A 17,040-nucleotide genomic window follows, 5' to 3' on the forward strand; every position below is an offset into this window, starting at 1 on the left:
TTTTTATTGGTTTCAGAGAAAGAATCGTGGAGGGAGAAACAATGATGAGAGAGAATCATTGATTGGCTGCCTCCTGCAAGCCCCCTATTGGGGATCAAACCCCTAATTTGGGCTTGTGCCCTGACTAGGAATCTAACCATGACCTCCTGGTTCATAGGTCGATGCTCAACCACTGGGCCACACTGGCCAGGCATAAAGGAAATAGAACAGTAAGGTGAAGGGGAAGATTTTAAAGTCTGACTTTGTACAATCATGAGTTAAATTTTAAGTATGTAGTGTGTTTTCAAGCCATGAAGGAAACTGTGTTGGCATAGGGGACAGGCATGACAGTAGAATGACCATAGAAAGAGCGTTCATATGAGGATTTTTTCACACACACACACACACACACACACACACCCCAGGGTGACACGGTCTAGTGACACCTATTTCAGGATGGATGGCATTCCCTTCAGTGACGCGTAGGTGACATTGACATTGTGGCTTGAGAACCAGACGTCTTGACCACTGGAAAAATTTTACAAACTTTTATGGAGCCAATGCCCTATGGCCTTCTGGGAAAATGAAAATAGCCCGACACGTCTCTCCCAAACAGCTCAGGGAGTGTGGAGTCTAAGAAAAGTAGCCTGGATGGCAGAAAATCTGGCCCCCAGAAAGATTATCTTGGGCCTGGGGGAACAGATATGAAGAGAGCTTTCTTTCTTTTATTTTTCTTAAAAAGGAAATGTCATTAATTTCTGTTGGGTCCTTTTCAGAGACCTGCCCTCTCTTGGTCACCTCACTCCACCTCAGAGGATGCTATTGTTGAACATCGGGCTTCCTGCGAGACTTGACGGACTGGAGCGCACCGCTGCAGTTTTCGGTAAATGCGTGTGAAGGAAGGACGAGCCTTTCCTTTAGATTAGCTCTGGACCAGAGCAGAAGAGACGGACTCCGCATGCACCGCCCTTCCTGCCCCCTCTCCGGGCCGCGTGCTGCTGCAGGGTCCGCGGCTCTGCCGGCCATCACTGGAAATACTAACTAGCCAAAGCCCGGAGCCTCTGAGCCACCAGAGGACCAGACTGCGGGGAAAGAACGGCTCCTCAGCTGTGGACTGGAGGAAGGCTCCTGGACTTCTGGAAGGAGGCGGCGTCTCTGCCTGGAGGGGTTTCTGTAAGGCCTCCGGGCCCCCGGGGCGGTGTCTATGACCCGCTTAGACCCCTGCTGCAGAGGCGTCCAGAGGCTGCAAACCACCGAGAACCAGGACAGGAAGGCACCTGTCACTGTGCTGGTCCCTCCAAGTCACTCTCCCCCAAAGATCCATATTCAAAGGTGCATTAAAAGGATCCCCCCAAATGCCATGTTATAGTATCTGATGTTTTGTTCAATAGGGCCTGTGTCCATCACTTTGTTTACATTAATATAACAAACAACTTTACTGCTGGACCCTCCCATCAGCCGGCAATTACATGTCGCACCACCTTCCCACAGGAAGAAAACCAGAGAAGCACAAAGAGTCTTCATCACCTGAATGTCCTAGGGTAGAATGGATGTGTTTTACACATTCTTTAATTTTTTTATTGTCCTAGTCAGTTGGTTCCGTGGATAGAGTGTCGGCCTGTAGACTGAAGGGTCCCGGGTTTGATTCCTGTCAAGGGCACATGCCTGGGTTGTGGGCTTGATCCCCAAGTAGGGGACATGCAGGAGGCAGCTGACCAATGATTCTCTCTCATCATTGATGTTTCTATCTCTCTCTCCCTCTGCCTCCCTTTCTCTGAAATCAACATATATATATAAATCACAGGTTTGATAAATAGGCTGTGGAAAGTTACACAGTGTTATCTGGAGCTAATCAAACACAGCTGTCTTGCCTCTGTGACTGTGAGGCAATAAGCATGCCATGCACACTGAATGACACAGACAAACATGCCAATAAAAATGGTGAAACAGTCTAACCGAAGGTCACAAAACTTTTGCAAGAATTTTGATAGGAACCTTGGGGTTGAGGGACACCGTGCTTTTAAAGGTTCCCGGATATGCTGTCAATAGTATCTCTGACTGCCAATCACTAGGCGAGGTCTCACGGGACCATTATCAGCCCCGTCTCCGGAGGCAGAGTCTACACTCCGTGAAGCTCCCCAGGGAATCTGGATGGGTTCCCAGCTGATATTATAGATACAGGGTGTCCTGACACCCACCCCAAGTACCAGAGGGTAACCAACATGACATGTATGTGAAGAGCATTGGAGGAGCTCACAAAACGGAAAAGCCCATTCGAGCCCCGAATCAAGGCGACAGTAGAACTCTGAATGGCCTTTAGAGAGTGGGGGGGATGGGCATTCTACGTTACAGAATAATATCAGCCAAGGGGCAAGGGCAGAGGGTCGTGTGTAGGGGGTGAAGCGTTGAAGAGCTTGGCTTCATCGTGACCTCACACAAGGCGCCCATGACAGTTTATGGAATCTGCTGAGACAAATCCTAAGGCAGGGGCTTGGGAGGCACGTAGGTCCAGGGAACCGGGGACAAGCCATCAGGATGCTTCAGACAATATAATTCTCTGATTCTCTGTCAATAGCAAACAAGACCATAAGGCAGAGTGAAAACAGGCAGGTGGCAGGAACGTAAGGGACTCTGGAGGCAGGAAAAACACAGCCCTGATAATGAACACTGCTCAGTGCGTTCCCACTTCCAGGAGCGGCACACGTTACAGTGTTCTTTTATCCTCCCACCGACACTATCAGGGAAAGCTGTTACCATCTCCCCTGCTGGGCAGATGGCAAATCTGAGCAGCAAAGAGGATGAGGAACGCATCCAAGACAGCTTGTGAGTGGGACTGAAACCTGGTCCACTGGTTCTCTCTCTCTCTCTCTCTCTCTCTCTCTCTCTCTCTCTCTCTCTCTCTCACACACACACACACACACACACACACACACACACACACAGACTGGTGAAGCCCTCCTCTCTGTTGCTGCCTTCAGTGGCCACAGCCCAGGTCAAAACAGAACAGAGCGAGGGCAGAAGTCCAGTAAGTGGTCCAGGCCGACAGCCCGGTCTTGTGCTCGCTCATCCCCTTGCTTCCTCACCTGCTGGAGATACATCCCTGTGCCCAGGCACAGTGCACGCGCCCTTTCCTCGGGGCCGGAGAGGGCTGTGCTTAAAGGTGGTGGGTCCCATGGCACTGGGAACTGCAGAGGGTCTGGCGAGAGTGAACTTTGCCCCAGGCAGTGTTGTGGGGGTGCTGAGGGCTCCTGCTCCGTGGCTTAGCAGCTGGAAGTGCAGGGAGCCCTTTGCCTGTGGTGTATGCATCCCTGGGCACTGCCCCACCTGCTGGACCCTCTGCGCTCTGCGCTCTGCGCTCTGCGCTCGCGCGTCACCTGTAGTAAAACAGTCACTGATCTGGGTGCCTCCTCCTGTCTCCTGGGGCAGTGACCTCGCCAACCCCTCTTCCTGGAAGGGCCCAGGAGGCGGGACAGCCTGAGGCTGCGGCTGAGGCGCCTGGAGAAGCTGCAGGAGGACACTGCCACCCACAGCCTCCCGAGCTCACTGCAGCGGGGACAGCGGACGCCCAGCCCCAGCGGTGCTGCCGGAGAGTGGCTGAGCGAGCCCTGCCCAGGTCCTGGGGCGCCGAGGGCAGGAGCAGGAAAGAGCCATGTCCCCAGGCTGCCTCTGCCTCTGGGTCCTGCTGGTCCTGGGCTCCAGCTGGGCAGGCTGGGGGGCCACGGGGGCCGAGGCTGCGCGGCTGAGGCAGTTCTATGTGGCTGCGCAGGGCATCAGCTGGAACTACCGCCCGGAGCCCACAAACCCCAGGTAAGGCTGGGGTGGCCTCCGCGGGCTTCTGTGGGAACTTACTCTACTCGTCTTAGGCGGCGTTCCCTTTGCTGATCCTGCCTGGAGAATGAAGATATAGAAAAGATGCAGTTTGATTGGCTAGATGCTGCTTTCAAGTTTGCTGATAACACAGTTTAGTTAGTATGAGTGATTGTTGGTTTAATGTATTGATTGGTTCAAAAGCACCAGCACCCTCTGCAAACTTTGCCCTCTGCAAACTCCTGTTCTAGAATTCTAGCAGTCTAGAATTGTTATGGAACTTCTAGTTGCATAGCATTTACTCCATTCTCTACATCGCTTCATCTTCTAAAACTAAAGCTTGTACTTCAGTATACGCAGGTTATTCCATAACGACTGCCATCATTTTGTTGTTTTCGTATAAATGACTTTCAAAACATCATTAGTCCCTAAGAATGCAACATTTTTATTCTTTCTTCTTCACTTAATCTTGGCAATTTGAGTGGGGTCCCTATGAGAAGGCAGAGATGCAGCTAAGAGGAGGTTTAAATAATAAAATATCTTTGAGTCGGAAATTACTTTTCCCAATTGAAAGGCTAAAAATAAAACTTCCCAGAAATGAGACAAATTACAGGATCTGCTCAATATTTCCAGTTGGTTATATTTTTACTTGTTTTAATGGTAAACCTCTTAGTGTGACTCAATTTTTTTAAACTTAACATCACACTTGGATTGCGAAAGCCATGTTCCCCTTTTACAATTACAAAGCGAACTACCAAGAGATATTGTACTATTTTCAGTCTTTTCGTGTATCACCTTAACCCTTTTAAAATTCCCTTAGTAAGGTTTATTTTGGAGGGTATTACATAGTCTCTTGGTCTTATAATAAGAAATCCCTCTTTTTTTAAAAAAATATAAATCATCTTAGACATTTCACTTCAAGGTGATAGATAATCAAGTTCCCACGCACACTGTACGGAACTGCCATGAACTAAAACCCCCAGGAAAATAAGTCTTCCCAACACGGGTCTTTCCTGCGCGTGGGAACACGGACTTGCTGCTGGCTTTCCTGTGGCCGCTGTGCTATGCTGGGAAGTGTGGTCTTTCTTACACAGTTAATGCTGGAAGCTGGGGGCAGGACCACAGGGTCCAAAGTCGGATTCACGTGGTGAGTCCACAGGGAGCCACGGTTGTCGTCCCACCCTCTTGCTCTGCGGCTGAGTTCCCAGGATCCTGGGAAGAGTCATTCTTCTGGTATCAACGATTGAATCCAAACCATAGGAGGATAACCCAGACCAAGGCTCCATGTTGAACCTCAAATCATGTCATTTCCCTCTAGTACTTTCCTGTGGAAAATCTGTGTATCTGGCTGCTTAAATTAAGAACTTGTTCTAAATTGTCCTGCACCGAGAGCTAACTGATACTAGAAGGAAATCAACATTTGGCAGTCAATTCCACCCCTTGCCAAAGTCTATTTTAGCACAAAGCAAAGAGCTTTCCCTTTAGTTCATCTAAAATTAGCAGAACAATGCCTTTAGAGGTTAAACGTGTCTATTATTCTTGCTGAAGGCCTGAAATGAATGTTTCTAAAAATTCCCTTAAGAAAACTTGTTCAGTCATTACATGCATGTAGTAACAGATATTTTTAAAATGCATATATAGCCCTAGCTGGTTTGGCTCAGTGGATAGAGCGTTGGCCTGTGGACTGAAGGGTCCCGGGTTTAATTCTGGTCAAGGGCACATGCCCAGATTGTGGACTTGATCCCCAGTGGGGGTGTGCAGGAGGCAGCTGATCAATGATTCTCTCTCATCATTGATGTTTCTATCTCTCCCTCTTCCTTTCTTTCTGAAATCAATAAAAATAAAAATAAAAATGCGTACGTATTCATCATGCATATTTGAATTCGTATCATCTCTAACTTTCTGTTCCGACAGATTATTTTCCAGGAGCCATTCAACTTTTTCAAAATCAAAACAAATATGCCTCAGTATGCTCACACAATATATGCAATCAAATGTGTTAGAAAACACATGTCTATTCGACTTATTCCACATAAAAGACTGATTTTTCCTAGTAGAGCTTTTACGCCATCATCTATATTCTTATATTTAGAGATCTGGGTTGGGGCAGGAGGATTAATTTTCAATTTTACTAACAATAAACCAAATAAATAAAAATGGAATCCCACATTAGGGATAAAATCAACATATAGAATCCTTGGGCTCTAAGAACTCTAGAGGTCGTTTAGTTCATTTTCAACTTCCCTGTCCTCACCGTCTGCTCCCCCCACACCCCGAGCACCCATATTCCTTGGGTCAGTTCCTATTCCACTGAGAACCCATTGCCTCCATAGCTGCTCATTCCAAAAGCACTTACTCATTCTGCCCCCAAACATTAACACAGTTCTTATATCTCACAAAAAACATTACAAGGATTACTACAATTACAGATTTTTCTGTTTGCTGGGAAAACCTGAAGGCTAAACACCAACTTTTATTACCTTTTAAATTATTACTAGCTCATTCTAAGTCCTTTGCTGGTAACAACTCATTTAATACTCTAACCATTCTGAGAGGAAGATCTTACTATTATTCCCATCTCACATTTGTGGCAACTGAGGAACCTATTGGAGTTAGTAAGCTATTCAAGGTTACACAGTTAATAACACCACATGGTTTAAACAGACACTCTGACTCACCCGTCCGCCCAGCCGCTGTAACACGCAGAGGTCACGGCAGCTGGGGAGGGTCTCCCACGTATGCCCTGACTATGGCTGGGCCACTGTCTCTAGGTTAGGAAGCTTGACAAAGCCAATCTGGTCAGCTGGTTTAGACATTTTAAGAAATGTCCCCCAATTCTCTTCTCTTTACCTTAATCTTTGAGTTTGAGACGAGGACAGAATGATGTGTCCATCTTTAGGGACACAAAAGAAGAGGCCTGGAAAGTATCCCAGGAATCTCCTCCCTCCCTCTGTGAAGTCTTTACCAGGAACACAATGGTTCCACCTTTTCTGAATCTTGGCTCTACCACTTATCCATGGACAAGTTACTTAAACTTCCTGAGAGTTAGTTTGCTCATTTGTTTGCTGCCAGTGTGAATCCGGGGCTTTTACTCGATTACCATAGCCAACTTCTCAACCAGAAGTAGGACCCACCAAATCAGTTCTTTACAACGTGGCCCATAGCTTACCTCTGTATTTGATTGACCAGCTGAAAAGAGCCCACATATTTATTCATAAAAGATTTGACTGTTTTTTAATCATTTAAACTCTAAACCTAAAGTTTGGGTTCACATGACCATCTTGGGTTCTTCTTTAGAAAATGGGTTCTGAGTAACAGGATTAGTTAGGCCAGGCTTACTTTGTGACAGAATGACGATCACTGCAGAATATTCTTGAAGAGACCAGCAATTTTTGTTATCAGCTTCATTTATTGTTCATATTCATAAAGCCACAGGTTTCTGAAATATAATTAAAAATACTATTGTTCCTAGGACATGAGAGATTTCTTTCTTTCTTTCCTTTTTTTCTTTTGAACATAAATAGATGTCAGACATACATTTTAAATAAATGTTTGTATTTCATTTCCAGTTTGAATCCTTTTGCAACAACTTTTAAGAAAATTGTCTACAGAGAGTATGAAGCATATTTTCAGAAAGAAAAACCACAATCTAAAACTTCAGGTAAGCATGAAACACATACTAGTATTCTCTAATTTAAAGATAAATCTCTTTGATATTATCTATATCTAAAACATCCATTTACTGATATTTTATAGAAATGTGTGTTTTTGTTGTTTTTAACCAGTATAGGCTACATAATTTGTGGATCCCAGGCCAAAATGAAAATGAAATTCACATTATTGAGAATTTCAAAACAGGGACAGCAAAGAATTGAGGCAAGCCGGGCCCCGTGTGATTTCACAGGCCACGAGTGACCCGCCCAGGAAGCCAGCTGTTTTTAACATCGACCAAGAAGCTGAAGAGGTCTTTTCAGTGTTTGAATTTGTGTTCATTCATCTGACTTAGCACATACTCTGGACCGGGCCTTGCACTGGGTGCTGTGGGTGCTGTGGGTGCCACAGGGGACAAGACAGGCGGCCCAGGCTGAGGGTGCGATGAGCCTGAGCTAACGGTCCCTTCCTCCCCTGGCTCCCTGCACTCGAACTGCAAGTGACTGTTCTGGATTCTTCTGCGTCTGTCTTTCCTGTTTTACTTAATGTGCTGTACACAATAGCTGTCACTTTTTTAAAAAAAAGTCTCTTCTTCCTTATTTCTTTAATCAAGGAAAGCAGGTTGAATGGGTTGGGGTCTGAACTATGGCACCATATTTTCACAGGAACGACAGAGGTCAGCAAGCGAGAACTTCCTCCAGTTGGGTCCCCGGTCATTGATTCACTCAGCCTTCCCCAACCAGCGAGACCTGCCCTCTGTCCCAGATGCCCTCTTCTGCCTCTCTATCATCCCACTCTCCCCGTCTCCTCGGATCTCCCTTTATCTGCACTATTTCCTGGACTGGAGCCTTCCCCATTAACAGTAAAACAAAATACAGCTATGTTCAGGTTAACTTTCATCTGGAACAAAACTCCCCTCCACTCTGCTTGACTCTCCTTTCTCTCCCCTCTCCTTCACTACCAGTCGCTATATGAACGGCCCATTTCACTCCCTGTGGTGTCATTTCCTCTCCCTGCCCTCCCTCCTTAACCTGCTCTGAGGGAGCCACTAGAATTACTCTCAGAAGAGGTCCCTATGGCTGCGAGGATGCCAGAGCCAACAGTTTCTTTCCAGGTCTTTCCCGACTTGACATTTCTAGGACATTTAATGCTCCCCTCTGGAAACTCTCTTTACCTCCTTTCCCGGGGGGAACTCAGAGATGACGCCTTCCTGAAACCTGGCCCCACATGGGAGGAGAGACAGGGTAGTTCTGAAAGGGAATAAGAGGTTGGAGGGTATTTTGGAGTTTTACAAAAAAGGACTCAGTGGCTTAAAATACCTAAGTGCTCAAGGGAAGAATCCAATAGAAAAGGAGCAGATAAAGTCATCTGATGGACGGAGTCGGACTCAGAAGAAACAGGATGTGATCAGCTGCGGTAGGAGGCACACTGCCTTCCCAGGGGCAGGAAGGTTCCTCGTCAAGTTAAGTTTGTAGCCATGGGCAGGAGGGTCAAGGCTCTCCTAGCCTCTGCTGCAGAGTCGACTCACGTCCATAACTCTAGCTCCAACCTTAGCACACACTTAAGAACTTTTTAATTAAATTAAGTTATAGGTGGGTAAAGGGAAAGTGAGCCAGGAAACATTAATGAGTGGAAGAGAGAGGGAAAGACAGAGAAATATCGATGTGAGAGAAACACATCAATTGGTTGCCTCCTGCACGCACCCTGACCAAGGCCTGGGCTGGGAAGGAGCTTGTTACCCAGTTACGTGCCCTTGACCAGAATCAAACACAGGACCCTTCCGTCCACAGGTCGATGCTCTATCCACTGAGCCAAACCGGCCAGGGCAGGGGATGACATCTCATTAATCTTTGGATCCTGGTAGTAGTTGATACAGGAGGCAAATCTGGTGTCCAGGGAAAGCCTCAGATACTGAATGAGGAGACCTGGGTTTGAACACTACCCTTGACTTGTGACCTTCCCCTCCCAGCCTCGTTCTGCCATTCGTACCTCCCCCTGTTTCCACTCGTCAGGTGGGTGTGATTCTGGCTGAGCCTGAACGGGAACCACCATGCCCCCCACTCCGCAGCCGGAGCCCAGACCGGGCTGCAGGACTGGAGGTCTGAAGACCGATGCCTGCCCAGTGGGCAGGGAGGGAGGGACTGGGCCATTTTCAGAAATGCTGCTTGCGCTTTTGAATGGCTAGTTTTGAGTCTTTGCACCTTTTCAAGGAAAATTATGACATGTTTGTCCCTGAAGGTTTTTAAAGAGCTGCAACCGTGGGCAACCCTGTTTTCTGTAATGCGTTATTCACCTGAGAGCGAGGGGGGGGGGTGGAGGGGGTGGATTAGCTGACCTCCTGTGGCCTTCCCCAAGGCCCCAACTGCAGGAAGTTGGGCACATGCTGTGCCACCTTCCTGGGCCCCCAGCTTGGCTTGGGCCCTGGGGAGGGGAAGGGGAAGGTTTCAGGGCATCTGGCCGACAGAGGAGCTGAGGAACATTCGGCCACATGTTTGCCTTCATGCATGAAGGCGTTTGAATTGCCTTGAAAACATTCCTTTGTTTTGCCCTGATTCTGAAGAAGCAGAAGGGAGGCTAAATAAATACTCCGGACTGGGCACTGCAGTTGGAGGTCTCCTTAGGTTAAACAGCTTATAAGACTTACTCTGGGCATCTGGTATTTGCAGCCGTGAGATGCCAACAAGCAAATCAACCAAGCAAGGCCACCATGGCAACGAAATGCAGGGCCAGTGTGAGAGCGGAGTCCCCAGCCTATGGGCCTCACGGGCATCCGGCAGGTGGGAGCAGCCAGCGGAGCTTTGTCGGGAGCTAGGTCTGAGCGTAGCTGCCAGAAGAGAGGGGTCAGCCGGGGTCAGAGTGGTCAGGAGTCAAGACTGGTGTAGACTATTCCAGGAAAGGGGGTCTGAACTCTCCCTGGGGAAGGTGGTAGAGAAAGCTTTGGTCCAGGAGTCCAGAGACCTGAATGCCAGCCCCAGCAATGCCACCGAATCACTGACTGGCCCTGGGCAAGCCACCCTCCCCGCTCCCGTGGCAAGCTCCGTGAAGCCAGCGAGGGCACCTGTGTTGCTCAGCATTGCCAGTCTGACCCAGGATAACGTGGGCGCTCAATTACTATTTGTTGAATGAATGAATGAATGAGTGAATGCGAGGGGGGAGGTGGTTACAAGCTCAGGATCCAGTCAGACAGGTTTCACTTTACCCACGGCTCTGCCCCTAACTAGCTGTATGGGCGGGGGAGGGGATGGGGGAGGGGGTAAAGCTAGGGAAGCAGAAGCAGGGGGAACGCTGGAGGCCCAGTTTCCTGCCCTGTAAAAGGAGGATCTTACCATCTACCTTAAAGATGTGTGGGAGGAGTCACGTGAGGATGTACGTGCGTGACTATCCTGGGGGGACAGTGGGTAGAGTCCATGATCAGCACCATCTCGCTGCCAGTGGATGCGGGTGAGCTCCGAGGCGCTGACGCCTGCTGCCCCCGTGATGCCTAAAGGCCAGAAGCCAACCCCACGAGAGCTAGTGGGTGGCTGGGAAGTGGGGGCAGTCCATTCCTGACACTTGTTGAAAGGAGGCTCTGGCGACGGGCTCTCCAGCTCTCGAGGACATGGGTATCACGCAGGGGCACATGCTCAGAGGCAGGGCCCTGACTCCACCTGCAGAGGCCGGCTCACCGGGCTAAGCTGGTCCTTGGGAACCTGGGCCCGGGTGATCCTGCAGGGGACCCAAGGACTGCACCGTGGGAAGCTCTGGACTATGACTCCTCAAAACTCGGAGCAGATGTCCTGTGCCCTCACCCCCACGCGGGCTGGTCCTCCAGCCTCTGCCCGCAGCATTCTGCCCGTAGCTCAGCATCAGCTCCTACCCGACGTCCATCTCCAACTGGCTGTGGCTCCTGGAGGACAGGACCTGGCACAGCCCCTGGCATGGAGGAAGGGAAACCTCTCTCTTAGCTTCTGCCCCTGACCCGCTGTCCCGCTGTGTTCCCATCGGCATAGCTGATTATTTCCCCAGTTGCTCAGATCAGAAGCCTCGGGTCATCCTGGCTTCTCTCTCTCTCTCATTCCACATCCAACCCGTCAGCGGATGCTGCTGGCTCCGCCTCCAGAATTCAGAGCCTACCTCTTCTCGCCACTTCTCTGGCCCCCTGTGCTGTTGCCTCCTCTGTATCACCAGGTCCTGCGTCCACTCTCCCACCACACAGCAGCAGGGTGAACTGTTTGTCTGTTTTTCCCCTTTCTCTTTTTTAGGATGAACTTTTAAAACAGGTCAGACGCCACCTCCCTGCTGCACAAAGCTGCCGCGACTTCCCATGTCACTTAGAAGAGAACCCAAGGTCCTGGCTGTGACCAAAGGGCCTTAAGAGCCCTGCCCCCACAGTCTCTTCTCACTCTGTCCAGGCTGGATCCTTTGTTTTCTATTTTTTTGTTTTGTTTGTTTGTTTACTGTTCTTTGAAAACATCAAGCTCACTCCTGCCTCCAAGACTTTGAACTTGTCCGAGAACTGTGTGATTTGCTCCCTCACTTCACTTAGGAACTCTAAAGTAGCCAGTCACCCTCCCTCATGCCACCCTGGACAATTGAAAATGAACATCTGCCCTAGCATGTTTGGCTCAGTAAGTAGAGCATCGGCCCACGGACTGAAGGGTCCCGGGTTCGATTCCAGGTCAAGGGCACATACCTCAGTTGCAGCCCTGGTCAGGAGGCAACCAATCAATGTGTTTCTCTCACATCCATGTTTCTCTCCGTTTTTCCCCTCCCTTCCACTCTCTCTAAAAATAAATAGATAAATAAATAGTGAACATCTTCCTTTTCTTGACCAAAGACGGTAGGTCTCTAAGGAATGACAGTGGGTCAGAACTGGGGGACGACCGCTCCTGCTCCTCGGCTTGCTTTGAGCCAAGCCAAGCGTTTCTCCCTCCCTCCCTGTCCTTAGCTGGCTGCACACAAGGCTGAGCTGAAGAGGCGGTAAGGGCTTACAGACGGAAGATAAGCAGGTCAACCTCAGCACCTTTGGGCTGACCGCAGTCACTCATGGGATTCTCTGCATGGTGTGTGTGCGTGCGTGTGCGTGCGTGTGTGTGCGCGTGTGTGAGTGTGTGGCAGCTCTGTCTTTTGTAATCCTGACATAGTTATCTTTGCTTCCCTAGGACTTCTTGGACCTACTTTATATGCTGAAGTTGGAGACATCATGAAAGTTCACTTTAAAAATAAGGCGGACAAGCCCTTAAGCATCCATCCTCAAGGGATTAAGTACAGTAAATCCTCAGAAGGTAAGAGGAGCTTCCTATCCCTCCGACAGGAGAAGATGTACAACCCTTTAACACCAGTGTGCAGCACTGAAAACCATTCCATTAGCCACATGTCACAGAACGCCCCTGCAGCTGGTGAATAGAAAAGTGATGGCTCTGTAAGAGTCAGGGGGAACGAAAGGGTTCTGGCGTCATCTAGACCTCAGTGCTTTGAAGGTTCTAGCTCTTTACTCGTTGGGGGGCCAATTCCCTGCTCTCTCTGAATCCCAGTATGCTCACCTGCGCAGCGAGAGTGCTCACACGCACATTGCAAGACGGTGTAAGGCAGGTCCGCAATACTTCTCTGTAGAGATCAGAAAGCACATATGTTTGGCTTTGCGGGCCAGGCAATCTCTGCTGCAACCACTCAACTCTCCCATTCAGCACAAAAGCAGCCAAAGGCACTATCTGTATGTAAGCGCATGAACACGGCCACACCTCAATGAAACTTTATTTCCAAAGAAAGGGGAGCTGGCTGGATTTGGCCCACGAGCCATCATTTGAAATAGTGACATATAACTAGACTGGCACACAGATGACACTTACTAGTAAGTAGTGTTAAAAGTTTGGACATAGTGAAGTGGTTGAGGACATAAGCTTTGAAGGCAGACTTAGGTTCAAATTCCATTGTATGTTTCTGGCTAAATGATCTTAGCATCCCTGAACCTCAGTTTTCTCATCTATGAAGTGGGAATGCTTACACCCTCTGCTAAGATTGCTTTGAGGATTAGATGGGATCGTTTAGGTATTGTACGAAATAAACATGGTTCCGGGAACGTGGGTCACCCTCAGTAAAGGAAGTCAGTGATGATGATGATGACAGTGACAGTGAAGATCATGAGGATGATGGAGATAGAAGTGACATCAGTCACAGGATAGTAAGTACCTGTTGTTGCTATTGTTCTGATTATTTCCATTATGCTTATGTTCAGACCACAATAAGCAGAATAGAGTTCTTCTAGGAACTGATATAAGAAAACTGTGTCCATATTGTAATAGATGTTAGCATAATAACACAAATATAACTTTAGACCTCTCTCGATTCACAAATCTTCTTTCTCCCATATGTTCCAACCACCATACGTTTAAAGAGAGTAATTGAGCAGAAGAGTGGTTTACAGGGCAGGGTCTGGAGCTAGCCTGCCTGGTGTAAATCTTGGCTCAGACACTAACTGAGTGATTTGAAGTTACTTAACCTCTTTGTGCCTCATCTTTCTCATCTGTAAAATGGGAATAATAATCAAGACTTCTTTTCTGTTGTTGTCAATCCTCACTCAGGGATATTTTTCCATTGCTTCTTCAGAGAGAGTGAAAGGGAGGGAAGGAGAAAGAGAGAGAGACACACACATCCATTGGATGCCTCTTGCACATGCCCCGACTGGGGGTGGGAAGGAACCCGCAACCCAGGCACATGCTCTTGACCGGGAATCGAACCCACAACTGGTGCTCAGGCTGACACTCTAACCACTGAGTACACTGGCCTGGGCATGACGTCTTCATATAGGTTTGTTGTCATGAAATCTTAGCACAACACCTAGCATATAATAAACACTTGAAACATATTAGCTATGATGGTAAAGGTAATTATTCAATTAAAATTTGTTCAAATTATGTCCATATCTCAATTAAAATTTTTTAAATGTGTCCAAATAATTTAATATTTAGATGACAATGTATGGATTAGAAAGTGACTTTTACATTTACTATTTTAGTGTAAATTATTGTCAAACTCATCCCTACTAAGGGATACGTGACTGCTAACAGGTCAATGAACTACCCTCCCTGGGAATATGTGCCTGAGCACAGACTCTGGTTTGAGGAAAAACAATGAAGCATTAACTGTGAGATTTCAGGCACCTTAAAGAGCCAATTTGGCAGGACTCCGGGTGAGGTAGCCTGAGTAGGGGTCTCTCCTATGGCCCCCAAATCATAAGATGTCATAGAACAACCACTTAACCTACTTATGAGGCTTCCAGATGACAGTGTCAGGGATTCAGCACCCTGGTGCCAGGAGGGAGAGCCCGCAAAATGTCCCATGAAGGTCCCGTTTTAGATGTGGGAGGAGGTAAGTGCTGTGGACTTTGTATTCCAAGCTGGGCTGTGTGCACGGGAAACGAACCTTGCAACACCGTCCCTCTTCCTTTCTGTTTATTTGTCCCTACCACCCCCCACAGCCAGCAGTCATTGTGAGCAGAGGTTTAAAATGCGCCACCACTTCCACTGGTCACCTGATCATTGCCCCGGTGCCATGTCTCTCAGGAAGTAAAGGCTTTCCAAGGAAGTCACATCTTGCCTTGGAAATGAGATGCAAATCTAGCCAACAGAGAGAGAGTCCTTCCTGGCAAAAGGCAAGCCTACCTGTTGTTGTGTCCTCTTCCCTAAAATAAAACATCTTCCTCACGTCTGGCCCTCCCCCCGCCTCCCCGAGCCTCCCTCGATGGTTTGAAGGATTGTTTCAGGGGTGGAGATGAACTACCTGCTGAGCCAGCTCCGTGAGAATCCGGGCTTCTTTATCTCAGAGGTAGATGTTTGAGAGATGGAGGGTGGGAGGTTGAGACGAGTAAAAGGCTTTAGAGAGGACTCAGTCTTTGTCCTTGTGGCTGCTTGATCTAACTCTAACCAGAACCAAAGCAACCTCTAGAACAATCCTCCTTATCTGGGAGCTAATCCTTGAGGCCCACCTGGGATTTGGAAACCTACTCTCATCAGCTGGAAGGGAAGGACAGCCACGGGAAGAATGCGGCTTTAGCGCCAGGATGGCCTCGCTTGGAGCCCTAAGTAAACGTTGGCAACTTCCTTTACCACAAACCCTCCGTTTCATATCTATAAAATGGGAATCGCAACTCCTTCCCTCTAAGGTTGTCGCAAGGATTAGTCAGAATCAAAGTAAAGTTCCAGGCACGGTGGGCACGCAATAAAGCTGGCTGCTGTCGCAGGGGGCTAGTCCCTGGCTGTTCATATGCGGGCATTGCATTTCATTTCCAGAAGCTTAGATTGAACGAAGGCCTTGGCCTCAGATAGTGTCATCTACCTGAATGAAGTAAAACGCTCCCATCGAATTCAGATGCCAAAATGAACTAAACTTCCCCAGAAAACCTCAGCTATCCCAAGCACATTTTGAATAATTGCAGTTTCCAGGTAGTTTGAGGTTTACTTCAAGTGTCTAAGATATTTCCTTTTCATCACTTTGGGTATGAATCTTTCTAAATGGTATACTTCCCCAGGCCTTTCTAAAACAGAGGATGGCCGTCTGTTCGAGGCTTCTATGTCTCTGGATCTATTTTAGTTCATCAGTTTATGTTGTTAATTAGATTCCACATATGAGTGAGATCATGTGATACTTAACTTTCTCTGACTGGTTTATTTCACTCAGCATAATGCTCTCCTGGGCTGGGGAGTGGGGGCAGGCTGGGAGAGGACAATGGGGGGAAAAGGGACATATGTAATACTTTCAACAATCTCTATATATAAAAGCCTAATATGCAAATTGTCCCTGTGGGAGTTCGACCAGGAGACCGACCACTTGTTATGATGTGCACTGACCACCAGGGGGTGGCACAGAACGAAAAAAGGCCCAGCAGCCGGGGAAGGGAGGTCCTGGCCCATAGCCAGAAGGAAGGCCCTGGCCAGCAGCCAGAAGGCCTCAATCAGCCCTGATTGCCGGCCAGGCCTAGGGACCCTACCCGTGTATGAATTTCGTGCACCGAGCCTCTAGTAAAGAATAAAAAATAAATAAAATAATAAAACAGAGGATGAGAAGCAAAATTCGAGTCCCTTTCTAAACCATTCCTTCCAGTCCACTGTGAGATCTTACAGACATTCACAGATGTTAGAACTGTGCGCAGACTGTCAACAGACTCTAAACAACAGCTGTGTTATCTGTCTGTGGTATGACTTGCAGGTGAAGACCCTGAGCTTCATGCATGGGTTTTGTACATCGTTTTGTAACCAGAGTTGCCCAGGACCCTGTTTCTGGACATTCTTTCCGTGGCTGTCATTTGAATTCTTGGCTGGAAGTCTGGGTGCTGGACAGGAAAGGTGTGCACGTCTCACCCTGGCCTGTCATCCATGAATTGGTAGCATCTGACGTAAAGGCTAAGTTGTAGCTTGGTGTTACCCAACTGGTCCCAGGGGCACCCCCTCCCCAGGTGTGTCTGAGAGCACCCCAGTAGCATGTGGTGCAGGGATGAGAAACCCCTGAGAGAACAGGATGGACTAGCCATGATTTGTAAAGTGCTTACAAGATCATTTCCTTTAGAGATGTACTTAACAGGAGTGTGTTTTAAACTGCAATCACAACTGTACCTACGTGTTTTAAAAC

The 17,040-nt window shown here is 48.1% G+C and overlaps 2 protein-coding genes across 2 annotated transcripts in view; both read left to right on the forward strand.

Annotated features, from left to right (window-relative positions):
- Positions 1-1,327, forward strand: part of SELP (selectin P) — a 32,366-nt gene extending 31,039 nt beyond the window's left edge. Inside the window, exon 16 of the mRNA XM_054711518.1 lies at positions 756-1,327. The gene's annotated coding sequence lies outside the window, so the exon portion shown is untranslated. The remainder of the gene's footprint in view (positions 1-755) is intronic.
- A 2,301-nt stretch (positions 1,328-3,628) lies between these two features.
- F5 (coagulation factor V) overlaps positions 3,629-17,040 on the forward strand; it is a 62,233-nt gene continuing 48,821 nt past the window's right edge. The window contains exons 1-3 of the mRNA XM_054712162.1: positions 3,629-3,786; positions 7,356-7,447; positions 12,579-12,701. Of these exons, the coding sequence (XP_054568137.1) occupies positions 3,629-3,786; positions 7,356-7,447; positions 12,579-12,701 (373 nt within the window). The remainder of the gene's footprint in view (positions 3,787-7,355; positions 7,448-12,578; positions 12,702-17,040) is intronic.

This window comes from Eptesicus fuscus, chromosome 22, assembly GCF_027574615.1.
Source record: "Eptesicus fuscus isolate TK198812 chromosome 22, DD_ASM_mEF_20220401, whole genome shotgun sequence".
In the NCBI taxonomy this organism is placed as follows: Eukaryota; Metazoa; Chordata; class Mammalia; order Chiroptera; family Vespertilionidae; genus Eptesicus; species Eptesicus fuscus.